Consider the following 17,352-nt stretch of genomic DNA (forward strand, 5'->3'; position numbering starts at 1 on the left):
CACTTGCACCTGCTTAAATGCAGGAGGCAAGATGGGCGATGGGGCCACCAGGCCCACCTCTTTCAGAAGCAGTCCTAGCTGAAGGAGTGTAAAGAGAACGAACTATAGTATATCAGAGAAGTAACACATCCAGCTCATTTTCAGATATAGTAATAAATTCAGCCCTGACACAAACTGAATTCTGCAAAATTGAATCAGGAGTTGGAAATTTTTTTTGTCTTTCTGCATTAAACTAAGGAGCCAAGAATATCCTAAAGCTTTATTTTGTGGCAGGGTGGGAGGGTGTCCTCCGTCTAGACCAGTTCTGAGCAGATTTCTAGTTATTCAAGTACTACCTAGAAAAAGATGAAAGTATTTTAAAGCTATCCAGAGTGCATACAACATGCTGGCACACAGACACACTAATATTACGCATCATGCATGAAGTCTTGCTCCTACATGATGCTTTTATCACTGTCTCTTTGGCACAGGCACTACAAGTGTAACCATGTGAAAACTCAGGTACAGTCTCTACAGATCAGGTACAGTTATTGAAAAATGCTCATTTACAGACTATGAATGTAAAAGTTCCTGCTCCTCCCAGGAAAAGTATATTAAGTAACATATTGCTACATACATGTACATCTTAACTAGAGGACTGGCATCTCATCACTAAAAATATCGAGTAATTTTAACTCAAATATTTGATGATACCACTTGTTCAGTAATTATGCATCTGTAGACTTTTTGCAAGGCAGCTGATTTATTACAGCATGACTTTCAGATTCAAAAATTAAGAAGATGCTATATAAATAGAGTATATTAAGTGCATTAAAAGGGGGCTAGGAGAGATACTACAAAATACAACAAGGAATTAGCATACATGTTATGTTTCTCCTGGTTTTCAGCAAGGATTGGTGCCAGGCTTCACACTAGTCAACAGTTCATCAGATAAAACGATGATAAAGTTAGCAGACAGAAATAAGACTGGCAAAAAGTCATAATGATGAAAAGAGGCTCATTTAACAAAGTATGTTTGGATAAAACAAAATACTAAGGTGCAGACCAATGAACAGAAAATGTAACATAAGTACGGAATGGTAGACTATGTCCTGGATAATCATAACTCAGTTAAGACGGCAAGTATTGAAGTGCACAAGTTACTCAATGTGAATTCTCATTGTGATATTGCAGCAAAAAGAATTAATTTGAACCTTGAATGTAATGAAGAGAACCAGGTAAGAGAATTCTTCTCTGTAGCACTGAGAGCACTGGAGAGACCAAAACTGAAATACCATCTCATGCTTCTGGCATCTGATTTTCCTAAAGGGAAATCAAAAAATTGGAAGGAAAACAGAAAAGTTATGCAAATGTACTTGAAGTCTGCAAAAAATATCCTCCAGTAAGAGTCTTAAAGAGGTCACTCTGATTAGCTTAACAAAAGGAAGACACAGGAGTGTCTTGAGCAAAAGCATTTTTCAGAGGAAGAAACAAAAAAGATACTGAAGGGCTTCCCAGCCTACCGGGTCAAGTCATAAGGAGAACCTCTGCCTAGAAAATTAATTCTGAACAACTCCAATGAAAAACAGGGCTTTCTAAAGAAAGCAAACAATGAGAATGATTAACCAGTACAGTAAGTATCAAAAGCTTTACTAAATACTTGATGACTGCCTTCAGATAAATACTTACATTTTGGAAAATATTTTGGTCAAATAAAAGTCAAACGCTAACCACAGTTTCCAATTCAATAGAGAGATAACTGGATAATAAGTAATGGCTGAATCGCCTGGTCAAACTCTGTCAGTAGATCTGTGGCTTTATAAAATCCTATTATTCTCAACACTAAACCTCCTCCCTTTCCTCCACACATGCAAATTACAAATACCATCAGTTCTTTAAGATGATTCTTGAAAAGACATCTTTAATTTGCTGTATATTTTACTGCTGAGGACAAGACAACTAAAGAATTTATCACCTTAGTTATCACCTTGGTTATATCATTTCATTCAGACAGTGTTATCTCCTTGTCTCCCACACAAGAGTCACGCTGTTATCAAAGTCTTTCTCACTAAACAATTATTTCCTTTTATGATTTCTTCTGGCTGGTCAAAGATAAGGGCTTACAGTGAGCTTGATTAGAGTTGCAAACAAATAAGAGTAATACTAGAGCAGACAACTAAGCTGAAGTAATCAGCACTATTAATAACCTTTTGATTTCTAATCAAATACAGCTCTGACTTTTGCTGCCACTTTGCTTTACATCTTCTAAACTACAAAAGAATTAATATTTTTATAAGATATTTCTCAATATGCCAGCCCTTTTATTCTCTTGTTTGCTTTTTGTCTTAATAATTCACAAAAAAAATAACAAATCTTCTGTTAAAAAAAAAAAAAATGGATCTACACTTTATACTGCCTTCCCTGGTGACCAGATTTAATTATACATCATAGTATGAAATTTTGCACAGGTCTTTTTTAATCTAATAACACTTCTGAAGACAGTAAAATCACATTTACTGATACCTGCATTAAAAAAAACACAAAACCCTAGCCTGAGACCTAAAACTGGGGCAAAAACCAGTCCATACACTTAATATCTGGCAAAATTATATCCACCTAACATGGTGAGGCCTTAGAAACTTGCACTGCAGATAGCACTGCCACATCCATTCTTCATCCTGGGCAACTACAAATCCAAAAGCAGAAGTCACTCTGTTACGTAGCGCCCCTTACAGAAAACACCTAAAACCACTGCCCAGCTTCCCATGTTTTTAAAACAGAAGTACATCATCTCACTCTCTGCAAATCCCAGATAGGCAACATATTTTTGCAAACATGCAAAGCTTTTCATCAAGACTCTAAGAGGGAATGCATCCAAAGCACCAACTATGTCCTACAGTCGACAGGATAGTTTGGAAAAAGTTCAGTGGTTTCATACCACATATGTTTGTGATCTCCACAATCTGTTTTAATAATAGTCTCGCCATGATCTTTCCAAACACTTGTTTTTTCCCATGGAAAAAAAAAATGCAAAATACACATGTAAACAATCTTTTTTCTGTTTGCGTTGCTAGCTTACAGTTGTAGTAGTCTTAGAAAAGTTAAAGGCTGCTCAGCGAGTTTAAAAGTTTAGACATGAAAGATTAGTGATTAGAAATTCTAGAGACATTTCTGTACATTTGGGGTTTTAGTGTGCAATACACTGTTTAGCCCCAGCATACGCACAATTTGCTCACGGAACAACATCCTTGTTTCAGGATGCTCTAACGAATAGCTTTCCATTTCATATGACACTTGCACCAAGAGTAACAAAAATTAAGTAAATTGCTGGGTTGTTTTTTTTTTTTTCAATCCTTCACCTTTATTTTATGTAACAATCAAGAACAAAGAGTAAAAAAGAAATCACAGAACTAAGTTTCTTCACGCAAAAAGTTACCTTTTCCCTAACAACCGTGCTATGTCTACCAGCAGACTTAAAAATAGACAGACATCAGTGTTAAAGGTACAAATCACTATGCTAAACACAAAAGGGAAAAGAATGTCTGAAACATGGCAAATATTTTCCAGAGTTTTCACCTAGAGAATTCCTTTCAAAGATAAAAGCCAAAGATGAAGAAAACAAAAAATTTAATGAGACGTTTTGTGAAGTGTTGGCCCATACAGATTTGAAAAGACTGTGAGCTGCTTTACAAATGGCCAAGTAGCAGTATGAATACACAACATGCACTACGATAAACTAGTCACTTTTATTTGCCAGTTTTGCCTCAGCTTTATTAGTTATCAATTTAAATAGTATTTCTTCTTTTCATTTTTAACGTGGTTTTAGGAGATAATGAGGCAACAGGCATACTCTTTTTGTCATGGATATGCCCAAAATTTTCCTTATAATACTGTGCAATAATCTGTCCAACTTCATGCTCATAAAAAACTATTTCTCTAAAGGCATCCTCTAACCCCACGTTTAAAAAAAAAAAAAAAAAACCCAAACCAACCACAATTCATAAACCTCCCCTAATTAACTTTACTTTCAAAAAAAGCCACACATCTGTTTTCACAGCTGGAAATGATTCAACCATTGGTAACCAGAGAAAAGCTCCAGTGTGTTAAAATATTCTAGCCAAAAACTGGCACTCCAGCAAAGACAGCTACTATGCCAGCACACTCTGAGCAGCTGTTAGGACAACCTTTATTTATACTGAAAGGGCATGAGATATCCTGATGCTATTAGTACTAAAGCAGCAAATCTCATTGGAAAGACACCACTGGTTGAAAATGGACAATGGAAAAGCACAACATGCATTTTACCAATCAAACAGGTTATATTTATGTGAGAACAGTAATGTACAATAATCCACTCTCTACCCACTTTTCTACAACAGATTCCGCAGGGCTCAGCTTCTGGAAAAAAAAAAAAATCCTTCGTAAATTATTTTTAATACAACTGTTATTATAAGTGTCAGAAAAATCAATTAACAATGCTGCCCTCTTTAGAAAAAAAGGACTTAGATAAATAGAAAAAGATTATGCTATTTCTTTTACAGCATTATTTTTATTCTGAAAATGACATCAAAGAGCCACAACCCCCTCCCTTTTTTTTTCCCCCCTTCTTTTGGCTTTGACATCACACAAAGAGAAAAGTATTCCTTTCACCGTTTCTTGTATAGCTGGAGCATCCAAGCTTCTGCACACTGTTATCAGTTTCTATCCTTGAATATGAATTATTTTAATTCTCCAGCAATTAACAGTCTTTTGGATGAAAATAAAAAAAGGCTAGAAGTGCAACCTTACTTTTATCTTGCTAATTTATTTGGTCAGTAGTTCATTTACTCATTGTTTCACATGGCTTAAATATTTAAGTGTGTGCCTGTCCCACTTACAATCTTTCTTTTTTACCATTATATGTTTTAAGCCTTTTTTTTTCTTTTCTTTTTTTAAACCTTGCTTCCGATCCAAAAGGAGTTTCCTGTCCTTAAGTATCTTTAAGGCATGGCTTTCTGTCACTGCACATAATTTTGCATTTTAATGCACTACCTATTCATTCATCACAAGGCTTTTTGTTTGGGAGAGGAAGAGGAATCATCTTTTATTTCCAAACCCATTTAACATAGGAAGAGACTGAACTGCCAGCGAACAATACTGTAAACATTACCAGGTTTCCTTGATCTCCTCGCTGCTTTCTTGCTCCCACTGCCATAATCACCTTCAATACTTCTAATGTACTGGAAGTATGGCAAGTACTTGACAAACAAGAAAGAAGCAAAGTTCTCTGTCCTTAAGATATAGCTGTCTAAGGCCCCAATCCAACACACCACATATTCATTTTAAACCTGTAAGCAGTTCGCCTGACTTCAAGTGTTTACAGTTGAGCAATTAAGTGGTCTGCTGGATCAAGGCCTAAGCAAATTATAACATATAGAGGTAGCAGACAGATATAGTAAGAAGCTTCGTGAATAAAATGTCAAAGTTTATCAGATACATCAAGTCACAATGTGCTGTTGGACTCAAGAGAAAAAAAAAATTAAATAGTTGAAGTGAGTTACCTTGTTGGAGTAAGTTTTTACAATCCAAATACACCTCTGACATTGTGAATTGCTCAGTTCAGGGTCCCCATGACGACTGTGGATACGTTTTATGAAGCCATGCACACATTTCTAAAACCAAGTTCCAAGAGCCCTTCAGGAATCTTTGGTACAACAGACACCCATTCTAAGTTCCAAAAGCCTCGCTGCAAATACAGTTTTCACATGCCGTTCAGATGAGGGAGACAAGTGACTTAGATTTGTGTTGCAACATTCACCTCCTGCCCCAGTCCAAGACAGTTTGTTCAGAATGTTTAAAAAAAAAAAAAAAGCTAAACAAACAGACTTTTACACAAAATGAGAAAACAAGTAAATTTTCACAACCAACGGGTGCCTCAAAATAAAATACAAGAAAGTTCCACGATCTCAAAAGAAGGCTGTAAGGCTGAATGCAGCGCCCTGAATTGCAAGTTATGCTATTCCCATTTTATCATTCTTTTTTTTTCCCCCCTTAATTACTTCATTTGTAATGTTTTTTAGAGTGGAGCAAATGAGAAAAGACATCATTAGTCTTTTTTTAATTATTAGAAGAATAAAAAGCTATTGTTTATCTGATCTACAGACTGATCAAAGTATGGCAACCTAAAGAAACAAGCAACAGACAAATACAGTGAAATGCAGCAGTCTGGTTGACGACTGGATTTTTGTGGTCAGCTTGTTCCATAGTTTTCCAAGCACAAAATAAGTTTATCCATTTCTAATAATTAGGCAACAATGGCTTTCAAGAGACCGGGTAGAAGAAAGCTTACACAATCTTCCTCAACAGGCTCAAGATTTCACTAATAAAAGAGGAAAGTGTGGGGATAGCAAAAAAGTGCTGGTTAGGAGAAGCAACCCAGCAAGCATCAAATTTAGCATCAGTCGTAAACAGAAAGATGTGGCAGTAACAGTAAATAGGGAAAAGCCAAATTATGCAAAGGCTTTAAAAGGACAAGAAGAAGTCTAAAATCTAAAGCACTAAATGATGCAAAGTATGGACTTTGATTTATATTTTTAAATAAGAGTAAGACAGAAGGTGGGGGCAATCAAGACAGTATGTTCAACCAGGGCTTATATTGCATACAGAATGGATGGATGCAATGGGGTTACCAGGGAAGACTGTGAGAAAAAGGCTGGTGAATTCAGGTTTACAGGAGGTGATGTAGGTGGTGGCTTTACGGTCAGAGCTTTATGGGATCAGAAATAAACATACATGCAAACCGGTATGTAGAAGATCATCAGAATTTAGACAGCCTCCTTGAAAGGAAGGGGTTGGAAATGATGCTTAGACTACATCCTTTAGTGATATGAAGCAAGTCTCTGCAAGAGGAATAGAATGAGTGGGATTCTGGACTGTTTCTCACATTCATTTTGGCTGTGGACTGGTATTTTTCCAAGCATGAATAACTCTGTATAACACAAAAACATATCATAGCAACTGACAGTGAAAACTTGTTTCGTGAAATTCAAACTAGTAAACTCATTAAAGTACAAGATATTACCTTCCCCTCCAGCAGAGACTTACAGCATTCACTCATTCAAGCAACTATAATAACATCTCTTCCTCCTCTTTAAATAACCAGGACATAGATCGTAAGTTCAAAAGTGGCAGAAAAATTCACATCACCTTCAAGCAGGCTTTGGATACAGTCTACAGCACATACTCTTCATTCCCCTCTCCTCTACAATTTCAATCTTGATCTACTAATTCCAGAATACGGTGAAGCTCTCTAATCATCATCATCATCAGCGTGATTTGTGGCTCAGCGCTCCCCTTCTGGAACATTTGTACAGGTGAATATACATGAGCAAAGCTTCACACAAGGACTACAATCTGCACTTTAAAAAATGCATGTATTATGTGGCATGTATTTTGTAAGGGGGATGGTTAAATATTCTATAAACAATTACTAAATTGTCAATGGAATTCAATAAATGCTGTTTTAAAAAAAAAAACTAATTATTTGTTACAATAACCAGCTACTATTGCCATTTTGTATATGAAGGTTTGTAAACTACTTCCATTTGAGAAGTAATTGATTCCATTTTTATCATTTGCTCAAGTTTATGTGGTTGTTCACATCCAAAGAGATGATAACATCTATTTGCAGCAAATTATACATTATAATTCCTCATTCAAAAGCTGTAATGGAAAACAAAATGCTAATTTATGCTGTAAACGGAAGTACAGAATCATAATCACTCATTGTTAACATTAGGAACTAAATTGCTCTTGCAAATAATAAAATGGGTTAAAAATGTGGAGGGCTTTTGTGAGCCAAAGTACCAGTGCCTCTTACTCGCTCATGTGTTATACTAGAAGTGATCAAACGAACCTTTTCTCTTCATGCCAACACAAACCATCCCTTTTTGAGGGAAAGGATAATGGGTTTATGATTGCCACACAAGGATGCATGTCAGGTGACCGTTCTACCCACAACTCTCCAACCAGCTTCCCAAATACGAGCTTTCATGCGCTCTCTGCCAGGTAAACCCAACTATGTGCAGAGGCTGTCTACATGAGCAAGTAATACAGAACTGCAAGACTGGAAGAGCCAGACTCAGCTGGTGCTGAGGATCTGACATCTACACTACATGCTTCGTACCACGCACTTCAGGGCGTGGTTTGTTTGATTATTTGACTTCATTCTAGCTCTGGTCTCATCTCATTAACTGAATGTCAATTCACAGCTCAAATGCACTAAGAGTACTCCTGGAATACAGTTCAGATCTATCCAACAGGAATTCTGTTCATTTGCAACAAACCCAAATTACAACACTAACCAAAGCACAGCAGAGTTGGGATGGACGCAGCACACCCCTGCTCCCAAGGAAAGTGCTAGTGTAGACACACCTCTCGTCATTTCAGGTCCCAGCGAGTTCATATGGAACCAAGAGTGCTCAATATCTCCTCGCAAAATTAGGACCACAGCGTCACAAGTGCCATATTCAGAGCACGGGTCACTCTGCTATTAATCTCTCTTCACGTTAATTTTACCTTTAGAATAGAGACAGTAACACCGGGCTACTTCGCAGAAGGGAAATCTCAATTGCCAGTTGTAGAGAACACAGAGTCTAAGAAAATACTGCAGAATTATTGGGTTTCCATCCTTTTTAGCAATTTTACAGTTCTATAGGTTGTAAATGTACAAGGAGATTTGCTCACACAGCAAACAGACACATCAGAGGAAATAAAAAAAACACCAACACATTAGGACTGTGCACCTGCTCTTCCACATTTCATTAAGCCTCTACACCTAAATGTACGTCAGGTTCTCTCCTATGTGCATCCGTTGTGCTGGTATCCCTCAGTGATACCTTCTGGTCATGGCGAGACAAACTGGATCGCAAGCATCCACGCTGCCTCCGGAAAAAACATTAAAAAACCCATTAAATTTTGGTAAGTCAGATCAGATGATTATAATCTAAATGATAAATGCCAGAAAACATGTTAAAAAACATATACCTATTTGTAAATAAGCTGCCATTGGTAAACAAGCCTCTCCTAGCTTACATTATTTACCTCAAGCCCTTGTAAAACAGCTAATTTGCCATCTTTTTTCAGTTATTAGTACTAAAAAAATACAATTATGTTATCAAAAATTAAAAATTGCCTTTTAGGTGACCAAAAGAAAGTTCCACTGCTTCATGTAGTAAATCATTTTACTGCTGCCCTTTTATATTTAATACCCTTCTGCAGTACACATTTATCTCTACACTAGCAAAGTGTACTCATTGATTTCCTATGGTCTCTCTGGAAGAAGGTTCTGCTTCCCTGATGATGAGTACAAAGGGTGGGTGACCCCATTCTCATTCCAATGCAAACCCTGCACTTTTACATTTCTGCTTAGACCACATGAACATTTGACCAGCTAAGAACTCCCTGCCCTCTCCTACAGAGCACAATGCTAGAACTACTGACATTTTTTCCTGAACACAACTGTATTTTTGAAAATCCCATCTTATGTATAAAGCACTAAAATGCATTAGTTCATCACAGCCATAACTGTAACTTAGAATTTGCACATGAGCTTTTCTTCTGAACTAAGATACGAAAATAACATCTTGCCCATTTTCTGCACGTGCTTTAAAACTCACGCTATTGTGCTCTACTGTACCACTACTCAGCTGTTTTGCCCTGGGGCATGTGGAAATGGTTTGTACCCGGTTCACACTGTGCTTTTTTTTGCCAGATGAGACTGCCATCAGAATACACTTTTCAAAGTCACTGTGTTGAATGACCACTTAAGGCACTAATCTCTGAAAGAAAATCACAATTAACAACATTTTTTAAAATTCTATTACCTATTTTATTAAACTGCATCCTCCTCATTATGCTATTGTTTACCTTTTGCTGGGATGTCAAGAAAATAGGCCTCTTTGGTTTCACTTTCATTTTTACTGTGTTCCATTTTCCTGGCTTTGCGCACCAGCATACAACACCCCTTGGATATAGAAGTCAGGAAAATTTCAAATGCAGGATTAACTTTTTTTTTTTTTAATTACCAAGACTTTTCTGTTAACTAAACCAGGACTGCTGCTTTTTTAAAACTATTTTAGTCTTGATAGTGTCCTTTTAATTTGCAGAGATGCTACAGGCTTTGCTAAAACATAACCGAAGTTGCATGGTTCTATTCCATTGGTTTTCACAGCCAGATAACCTACAACTATCGAGTCTTTTTCTATTGAAGAGAAAGGCCTACAAAAATCATAAAGTGCACTGCCCAATCTTGTGCAGATTGAATCAGTATCTCCATTCAACATTCTCATACACATACATACTTAGTATGTGCTATACATATGTGCAGTGCATTAACATGAACTCATCTAGTATATTTCCAAACCTGCATGGACTCCTGAGTTCTGCTATGCAAATTTAAAAAAAAAAAAAATATCCAGCAACCATGGAAATAAAAGTCAGTCAGAAAGTCTCACTGGCTATGATCCAAAATAGAAATGGCCACTGGACTTACTCTAGTTAAAAAAAAGAAATGCATAAAAGCAATATACTACATTCAGTCCAGCACCCCAAAAATACTGGCAGAAAGCTCTGACTGCATTGGGGTACATTTGTCCCTGCATACATAAAGACAAAGAGCCAAGCCACAAAGTTGGATTTTAGCTTAATCTTTCCCTGACTTACTTCCATCCACAGAACACGTTCTGTGAAAGTATGTTGTATAAAGTACTGCCATGTTTGAAAGCACAGCAGAAAGAGATGGTGCCAGGTAACAAGCCCTCAGCTGAGTGTTGCAGGGAAAAAATCTCTGAAATAATGGCAGTAATCAGGCAGCATACTCTCATTCTACTTCTATACAGCAGGGATTTTCTTGAGGTCAAATTAAAATAAGTATCCAGATTTATGCCTTAGTCATAGGATTTCATTCATGAACTACATTTCAAATTATTTTCAAGCACTTCCCAACCATATAGATTAGTAACACAACAACGTATCCAGTTCTGGACTGGAGAGTGAAAAATAATTAATACAAATAATGCTGCCAGTTCAGCATGGACAGGTTATGCCCAAGAATATTACTGCTCTTGCAAGGCTGAATACCCCCTTTGCAGTACTTAGAAATAGCTGTTCTCTCCTCATGACTACTAATTAAGAAACAGATGTAAAGAGAATTTCAGTAAGCCAGACGATACACTCAGGAAGTTTCCAGTAAACATATATTCACAAAATAAAGACCTAGAAGTAGAATGTTTATTGACGGTCTAAAAATGCAGATCACAGAATGAATCAACAGGAAATCTGCTGGATATCCCTTCACCTCAGGTTTACACACATTGGCAAGACAACGCAGGTAAGTTTATGCAACCGCAATTCATAGTTCTCAGGATTTAAGTCTACAAGTTTGTCTACTCTAGAATTTAGCATAATAGTTAAGTCCCTGGACTAAAATAACTGTAAAAAAAGACAGCAAACTTCAGGAGAATAGTCAATCTTTTTGGAGTTCTCCTTAGTAATGCAAAGTCTTATCTGTAACTATTACAGAGCCTTATTTTCTGGAAGACTGTCTCAGAAATGGATTCAAAACAGACTTCATAAAATTTCTAGACATAATTTTTCCAATGCAAGCCTTTCTGTGATGTACTTTGGAATTTAATATGCAATGGAAAAAGTTCCTTCCAAGAGTATTACCAACAAATCACGCATATAATCTTATGCTTAAAAATGAACTGCAATAATGCACCAAAAATATAAAAGTTGAAACGCATCTCTCAACCTTCCTGAATTATAGAGCGAATGTCCTAGCTCTGCCTTCAAAACTGTCAGATAGTACATTATGCTTCTGGAAGAAATCACTGTTCTCTTTAACCTGACTGGTTCCATTAGTAAGTCTTATTCTGATTACTTATACTCTCGTTCAAGTCTTGAGATGCCAGGAAAGGATTCTTTTAGTAAGCTATGGCTGAACCGCTATTGATATTATACAAGGGATCCTTTTACCTCGTACTAGATGTCGAGAGTGCATCATATTGATCTAGGAATAAAAAACTATTTTTCCAGTAGTCAACCCATCTTCTCATCTCAGCACTTTTTTTTAAAGTTTTTCTGTTTGCTGTTTTGTTTTAAACAGAGTATAGAAAACAAATTCTATTTCAGCTAGGTTGCTATATTTAGCAAGAAGAAATGGTTTGCAAGCTTTTTTTTTTTTCTGGATGCGATTCAGGTAAAAACAAACAAACACGAATATGGCTGACTGTCAAATTTAAGCCAACTCTGCCTTTTTAAGTGTTAAAACTTGTAAGAAAAATCTATTTGCAGCAAAATCCCATATTCATTTTGATTTCATATTCAGACTAACATCTACTGCTAATCCTCAGCTGGTGAATTTGACTGATGTAAATGCTAACGTAATGCGCAAAAGATGAAAATAGAAAGGAGCCTTGAGCACCAGAAAGAATATGTATCTTAAAAATTCTTCTCATCTTCAGCCTGGAAAGTCCTGCAAGCTCATCTGTCCCTGTTGTAATGCTATATAATGATTACACCTTCTCCTTCTAAACTCCTTTCCTAATCATGCATATTTAATTCAACTTTGTGTATATATCCTACAGTTTATATAGTCCTTCTATAAATAGACCTTCTGCATCCTGAATTATCTCCCCCGTTTTCCCTTAGATACAGTTCAACACTGGTATTTAGAATAGATCAACTCTGGATTTGTCAGTAATTCTTCCTGCTTCCATTGTGAGACGGGTTTGCTCTCCTGAAAAGAAATGTAAGGGAACCCATCATTTCACAATGCCATTCTTTCACGGAACTGTTTCGCTACAGAATGAAACTAACTTTAGATAAAGGAACTGGTTTAAACCTGATTTTATTGTCAGCGTTCCTAACCATCTTCCTCCTCTGATGCTTTCAAAGGAGTCTTCGTTTGACTGCCTGCCTTTTATACCAGGCATAAGCCCTTCTTAAACCTCAGTTCCTTGAGTGGACTCGTATTTAGCAGGATAATAACGGACGTTCTCTGCTCGTACGAGCACACGGGCACCGCTGTGCGCACCCGGTATCTGCGGAGGAACACACGCCCGCAGGGGCCCAGCGGCACCGGCCGCCCCGAGCCCCCGCTGGCTGGCGGCAAGCACAGAGCAACCTCACGCCGCAGCCGGCGGCGGGCAGCCGGGGAGCAGGACCGCGAGGTCGGGCAGCCCCCCCCGCGCCCCCGCCCCGGGGGACGGCTCTCAGGCGGCGCCGCGCCCGGCCCGGCCCGGCCCTGCCAGCCGCCGGTGGCCGTTACGGACCCGCCAGTGGCCGCTGCCCGCTGCCCCCCCCCCCCCCCCCCCCCCCCCCGCCGCGCACCTGCCGCCCTCCCGCCCCGCCAGGCGCGGGGCCGCCGGCGACACCTGAGGGCTTCATCGAGCCAGAGGGTCCCCGCCGCACTCGGGAGCCGGCGGTTCCGCGGCGGCTCCGGGTTCGATACGCGCCCGCCTGTGCCCGTTCCCCACGCGAGCCCCCGCTCTCCTCAGCGCAAGGCAGCCCGAGCGGCTCCCCGCGGGGAAGGCTCTGCCCGCGCCTGGGGCAGCGAGCGCGGCAGGCAGCTTGGCCCAGCACGAGGTGCCTTCCGAGACGGGCCCGGCCAGTGTCCGCTGGCACCCGGGACACCACCCATCAGAATTTATTCGGCTGCTTCAAGGGCCGGGCCGGGCCGGCTGTCAGGGCGCCAGGGCCCCACCGCGACGGCCCGGCGCCCGCACTCCGCCGGCGGCCCGCTGCCGGAGGAGGGGCCCCGCTCCCCACCGCTCCGTGTTATTAACTCCTGGAGGCAGGGCGGAGCGCGCGGTTTCTCGATCCCTCGCTGTGAGGTGTAACCTGGAACTGGCAACTGCTAGGTGGGGTATTTCAGTTCCCTGGAAACCGGGGCTGAGGGCTGCGCGCTGTTCCACGAGCGGAGCGGGCTCTGTCCGCGCAGGGAGGGAGCGGGGAGGAGACACCCCCCCCCCTTGCCCGCCTCGGAGCCCCTCACCGCCTCGGGGGCCGCGGGCGGCTCTCCCGCCCCCGCGCGGGCCCCGCCGCCTCCACAGCTCGGGGGTGCCTTTCCCCCGCCCCACAGCCCGCTCCCACCCGCCGCTCAACTTTTCCTGCCGCGCCAGCCCCAGAAACCCCCTTCCCCAGGCACGCACACGCACCCCCCGATATAGTTTATAAATGACAGTTGCCTGTAGACTTTCACCAGACAAGCAGCGGGGGCAGCAGACTACAACAGTTATTTAATTAAAGACGTTTCGGAGGCTCCCAGAATAGCTCTCTACCTCTGAGGCGCGATTTCTGGTTTCTCCCCGGTCGCCCTCACCACCCCGCCGCGGCCCGCGGGCGGGAGAGCCCGACCCGGCCGGAGGAGCCGGCGCTCTCCGGCTGCGCGCTCCGCATTGCACAGTCATCAAAGTTAAGTGCGTGGAGGGGGGGTGGGGGGCTAGAGCAGAAGGAGGGACGGGTAAGCCGAACTATTTCCACCTAGGCGGGATGCGAAATTCGGAGGCCGAATGCATATGCAGCCATTGCTGAGGGAGAGGGGAACGGCTGGGGGGGGTGTCCCTCTCGCATCAAGCCTCTCGCAAGCACGCCTGCTCCCCCCGCCCCGGCAAACTCGTCTGGCTGCCCGCAGCGGGGACCCTCGGTGCGCGGAGGACAGCGGCGAGCGCAGCCGAGGGGGAGGCTCGGGGACGCTTCGCTCGAGTTGCCTCTTGTGCTCCGAGTTGCTCCCGGGTAGCCCGCAGCCCTCCGCGCGCTACGGCGCCCGCTCCTCTTCCTCACGGGAGGGGCGGAGGCAGAGGGAAGGGGGCCGAAAGGCACACGGAGAAAAACCTCTCTTCTCCCGTTTCGTTCCTCGGCTGGTTCCCCCACACACACGCTGAACAGAAACACTTCCAGACCCTTCCTGCACACACGGGCACCACCTTCGCCTCCCCCGAGGAGCCCGGCGGGCGCAGCGACGGCGAGCGCGCCTCGCAGCACCGGCCACCTCTTACCTGGTTGTAGGAGGTCTCCCAGGAGGAGGTGTAGTTGTAAAAGAAGGAGGAGAAGCACGCGTCTTCTGACAGCCCGCAGCCAGCCATCCTCTGGGCGCAAAACCTCTTCGGGAAGGCACACAGCAGCCTTCGCAAACTCTTGCCTCTTGCGCGATCGCCGCTGCCGGTGCTGCTGCCGGTGCCGCCGCCGCGGAGTGTGGCGGCAGCTTCGCCCTGGCGGCGGCTTGCGCGGTGCGTGCGCGAGAGAGCGAGCGCGGCTGGGTGGCGGAGCGCGTAACGCGCGCGCGTGTGTCTGTGTGTGTGTGTGTGTGTGTGTGTGCGCGTGTGTCTGTGCCCGTCTGTTTGTGGAGGCACCGAGGAGCCGGAGCCGGCGTCACGTGCGCGCGCTCACTCCGCCGCCGCCGCCGCCGCCGGGGACGGGCTGTGCTGTTACAGACCCCGGCACTGAATCACCAGCGCCAGGCGACCTCTCCATCCCCACCCGCCCCCGTCCCCGCTCGGCAGCGCAGCCCGCGCGAGGAGGCGAGGGGGCGCTTGCAGGACCTGCGACCGCACCGCGGCGGGGAAGGAGCGGGCAAGTGGCGACGCGCGTCCTCCCCCGCCGCGCCGGGGCAGCGCCGCCGCGGGCGGGCCCGCCCTCCCGGCCGCGGCCCGGCCTCCCCAGCCTCGCACCGCCCCGCCCCGCGCCGCGCCGCGCCTGAAAAGTTGGCGCTGGGTTTGCAGCTGGCGGCCCGGGGCCCGCTAGCGGGGTGTGGGTACAGGCGCGACCCTGGTGCCGCAGCCCGGGCCGGGCCGCCCCGCGGCGGGCACCTGAGGGGGCGGGGCGGGGCGCCGCCACCGCCCGCCCGCGGGAAACTTCACCTCAGAGCCCGCAGCGGGTCCCCGCCGGGTCAGGTACAATTTCCCTCGCTTTTTTTTTTTTGGGGGGGGGGGGGTGGTGGTGGTGTGTTTTCCTCAGCACCCCGTTTTCAAGAAGCGGGAGAAAAGCGGCATAATTTATTGATTTTTTTTTAAGCGTGTCAGTGCTCACAGAAGTGTCACCGGCAACGTGACTTCCCTCCCGCCCGTGCCGGTGCATCCAGCCGCCTGCTCCTGTCGCAGCCGTGGTGACAAAGGCGCCCCAGATCAGCGGGAAACCCTCCCGGTCGTAAGGAAAAGTAAAACTGATGGCCCAGAAGCCGTCCTCAAATTGTTCATCGGACAGAGTGGAGTCACACTGAAGATAATGATTTTTAAAGTGTTTGCCAAGCAATTAGCAGAAATAGATTGCATTACGTTGACCATGTTCCTCGAGTATTCCCATCCTGCATGTGTACCCAGCACCTCAAACACCGTCCTCTGACAAGGGGCCATTTTCCTCATCAGCTAACATTGATATCACAAAACTCAGATAATTATAAATGGAAAACAAATAATGTAGGTGGCAATTTTTTTCAGAATAACTGTTCTCTTTCATATAAGAATATTATATGGTTTTAATTATAAAAACATACTATTCTTGCTTCCAAATCATTACTAGTAAGGCCAGTGGTTTGCTGAGCAGCACCCAGCACAGTTGTAACAGCCCATAGCCATCAATGGAAAAGACTGGAGACAGTTTTCTGCCACAACTCTGATCAAAGGCCCACTGAAGCTCCTCGCTCCCTCTCACTTGATATTTGATGGAGAAAACTACCATTTAGTAATACCCATGGAATCCTTTGACCATTCTATTTGTTGAGGAAATCTTATTTTCTTCAGTCTCCAAATGTGGCATGAGCATGGAATACCATGAAACACACCTGAGTGTTAGTAGAAACTTGGCTTTTTGATGTGAGTTGACTTTGAATGAACGAAGGTACCCAAGAACACTGGAATTCAGCACCCAGAGGCATGTTTGTGACAGGCAGCTCTGTTCCATACGAGGTCAAAGTGCCTTTCATCGTGCCTTAAATCAGGTAAAAATACAGCAGGAAGGTTCCCAGCTACAGAATATGAAAACTGCGTCAGAAATGAGGTGTTCACTAAGTCCACAATTATTTGTTTCTCAAATTGCTTCAGTATTTTCTGCTCATCATCAGCCCATAAAACTTCATGTGGTTTAAGAATTCATTTCGACTTTTCAGACAGCAACAATTAAGGCATAAAATTCCTTTCTACTTCACCATCCTTCTTGAATTATTTTCTTCCCTCCTCTCTGAGGGGTCAGTGTTCAAAGCATCTCTAAAATTTTAAGCAACGTGACGTTGCGTGTTTCATCTTCAAATTAAGCCTTACTTAGTCCATTCCCATCCTGACTCCAGCATAGCCTGACCTCTGAGCTATTTATTCTGTTCAGGTATAAAGTTTGCACTAT

The 17,352-nt window shown here is 43.2% G+C and overlaps 1 protein-coding gene across 1 annotated transcript in view; it reads right to left on the bottom strand.

Moving 5' to 3' along the window:
* Positions 1-15,566, bottom strand: part of PPARGC1A (PPARG coactivator 1 alpha) — a 374,147-nt gene extending 358,581 nt beyond the window's left edge. The window contains exon 1 of the mRNA XM_074822261.1: positions 15,018-15,566. Within this exon, the coding sequence (XP_074678362.1) occupies positions 15,018-15,104 (87 nt within the window). The 5' untranslated portion in view covers positions 15,105-15,566. The remainder of the gene's footprint in view (positions 1-15,017) is intronic.
* Positions 15,567-17,352: the final 1,786 nt, after the last annotated feature.

This window comes from Strix aluco, chromosome 4 (assembly GCF_031877795.1).
Source record: "Strix aluco isolate bStrAlu1 chromosome 4, bStrAlu1.hap1, whole genome shotgun sequence".
Lineage (NCBI taxonomy): Eukaryota > Metazoa > Chordata > Aves > Strigiformes > Strigidae > Strix > Strix aluco.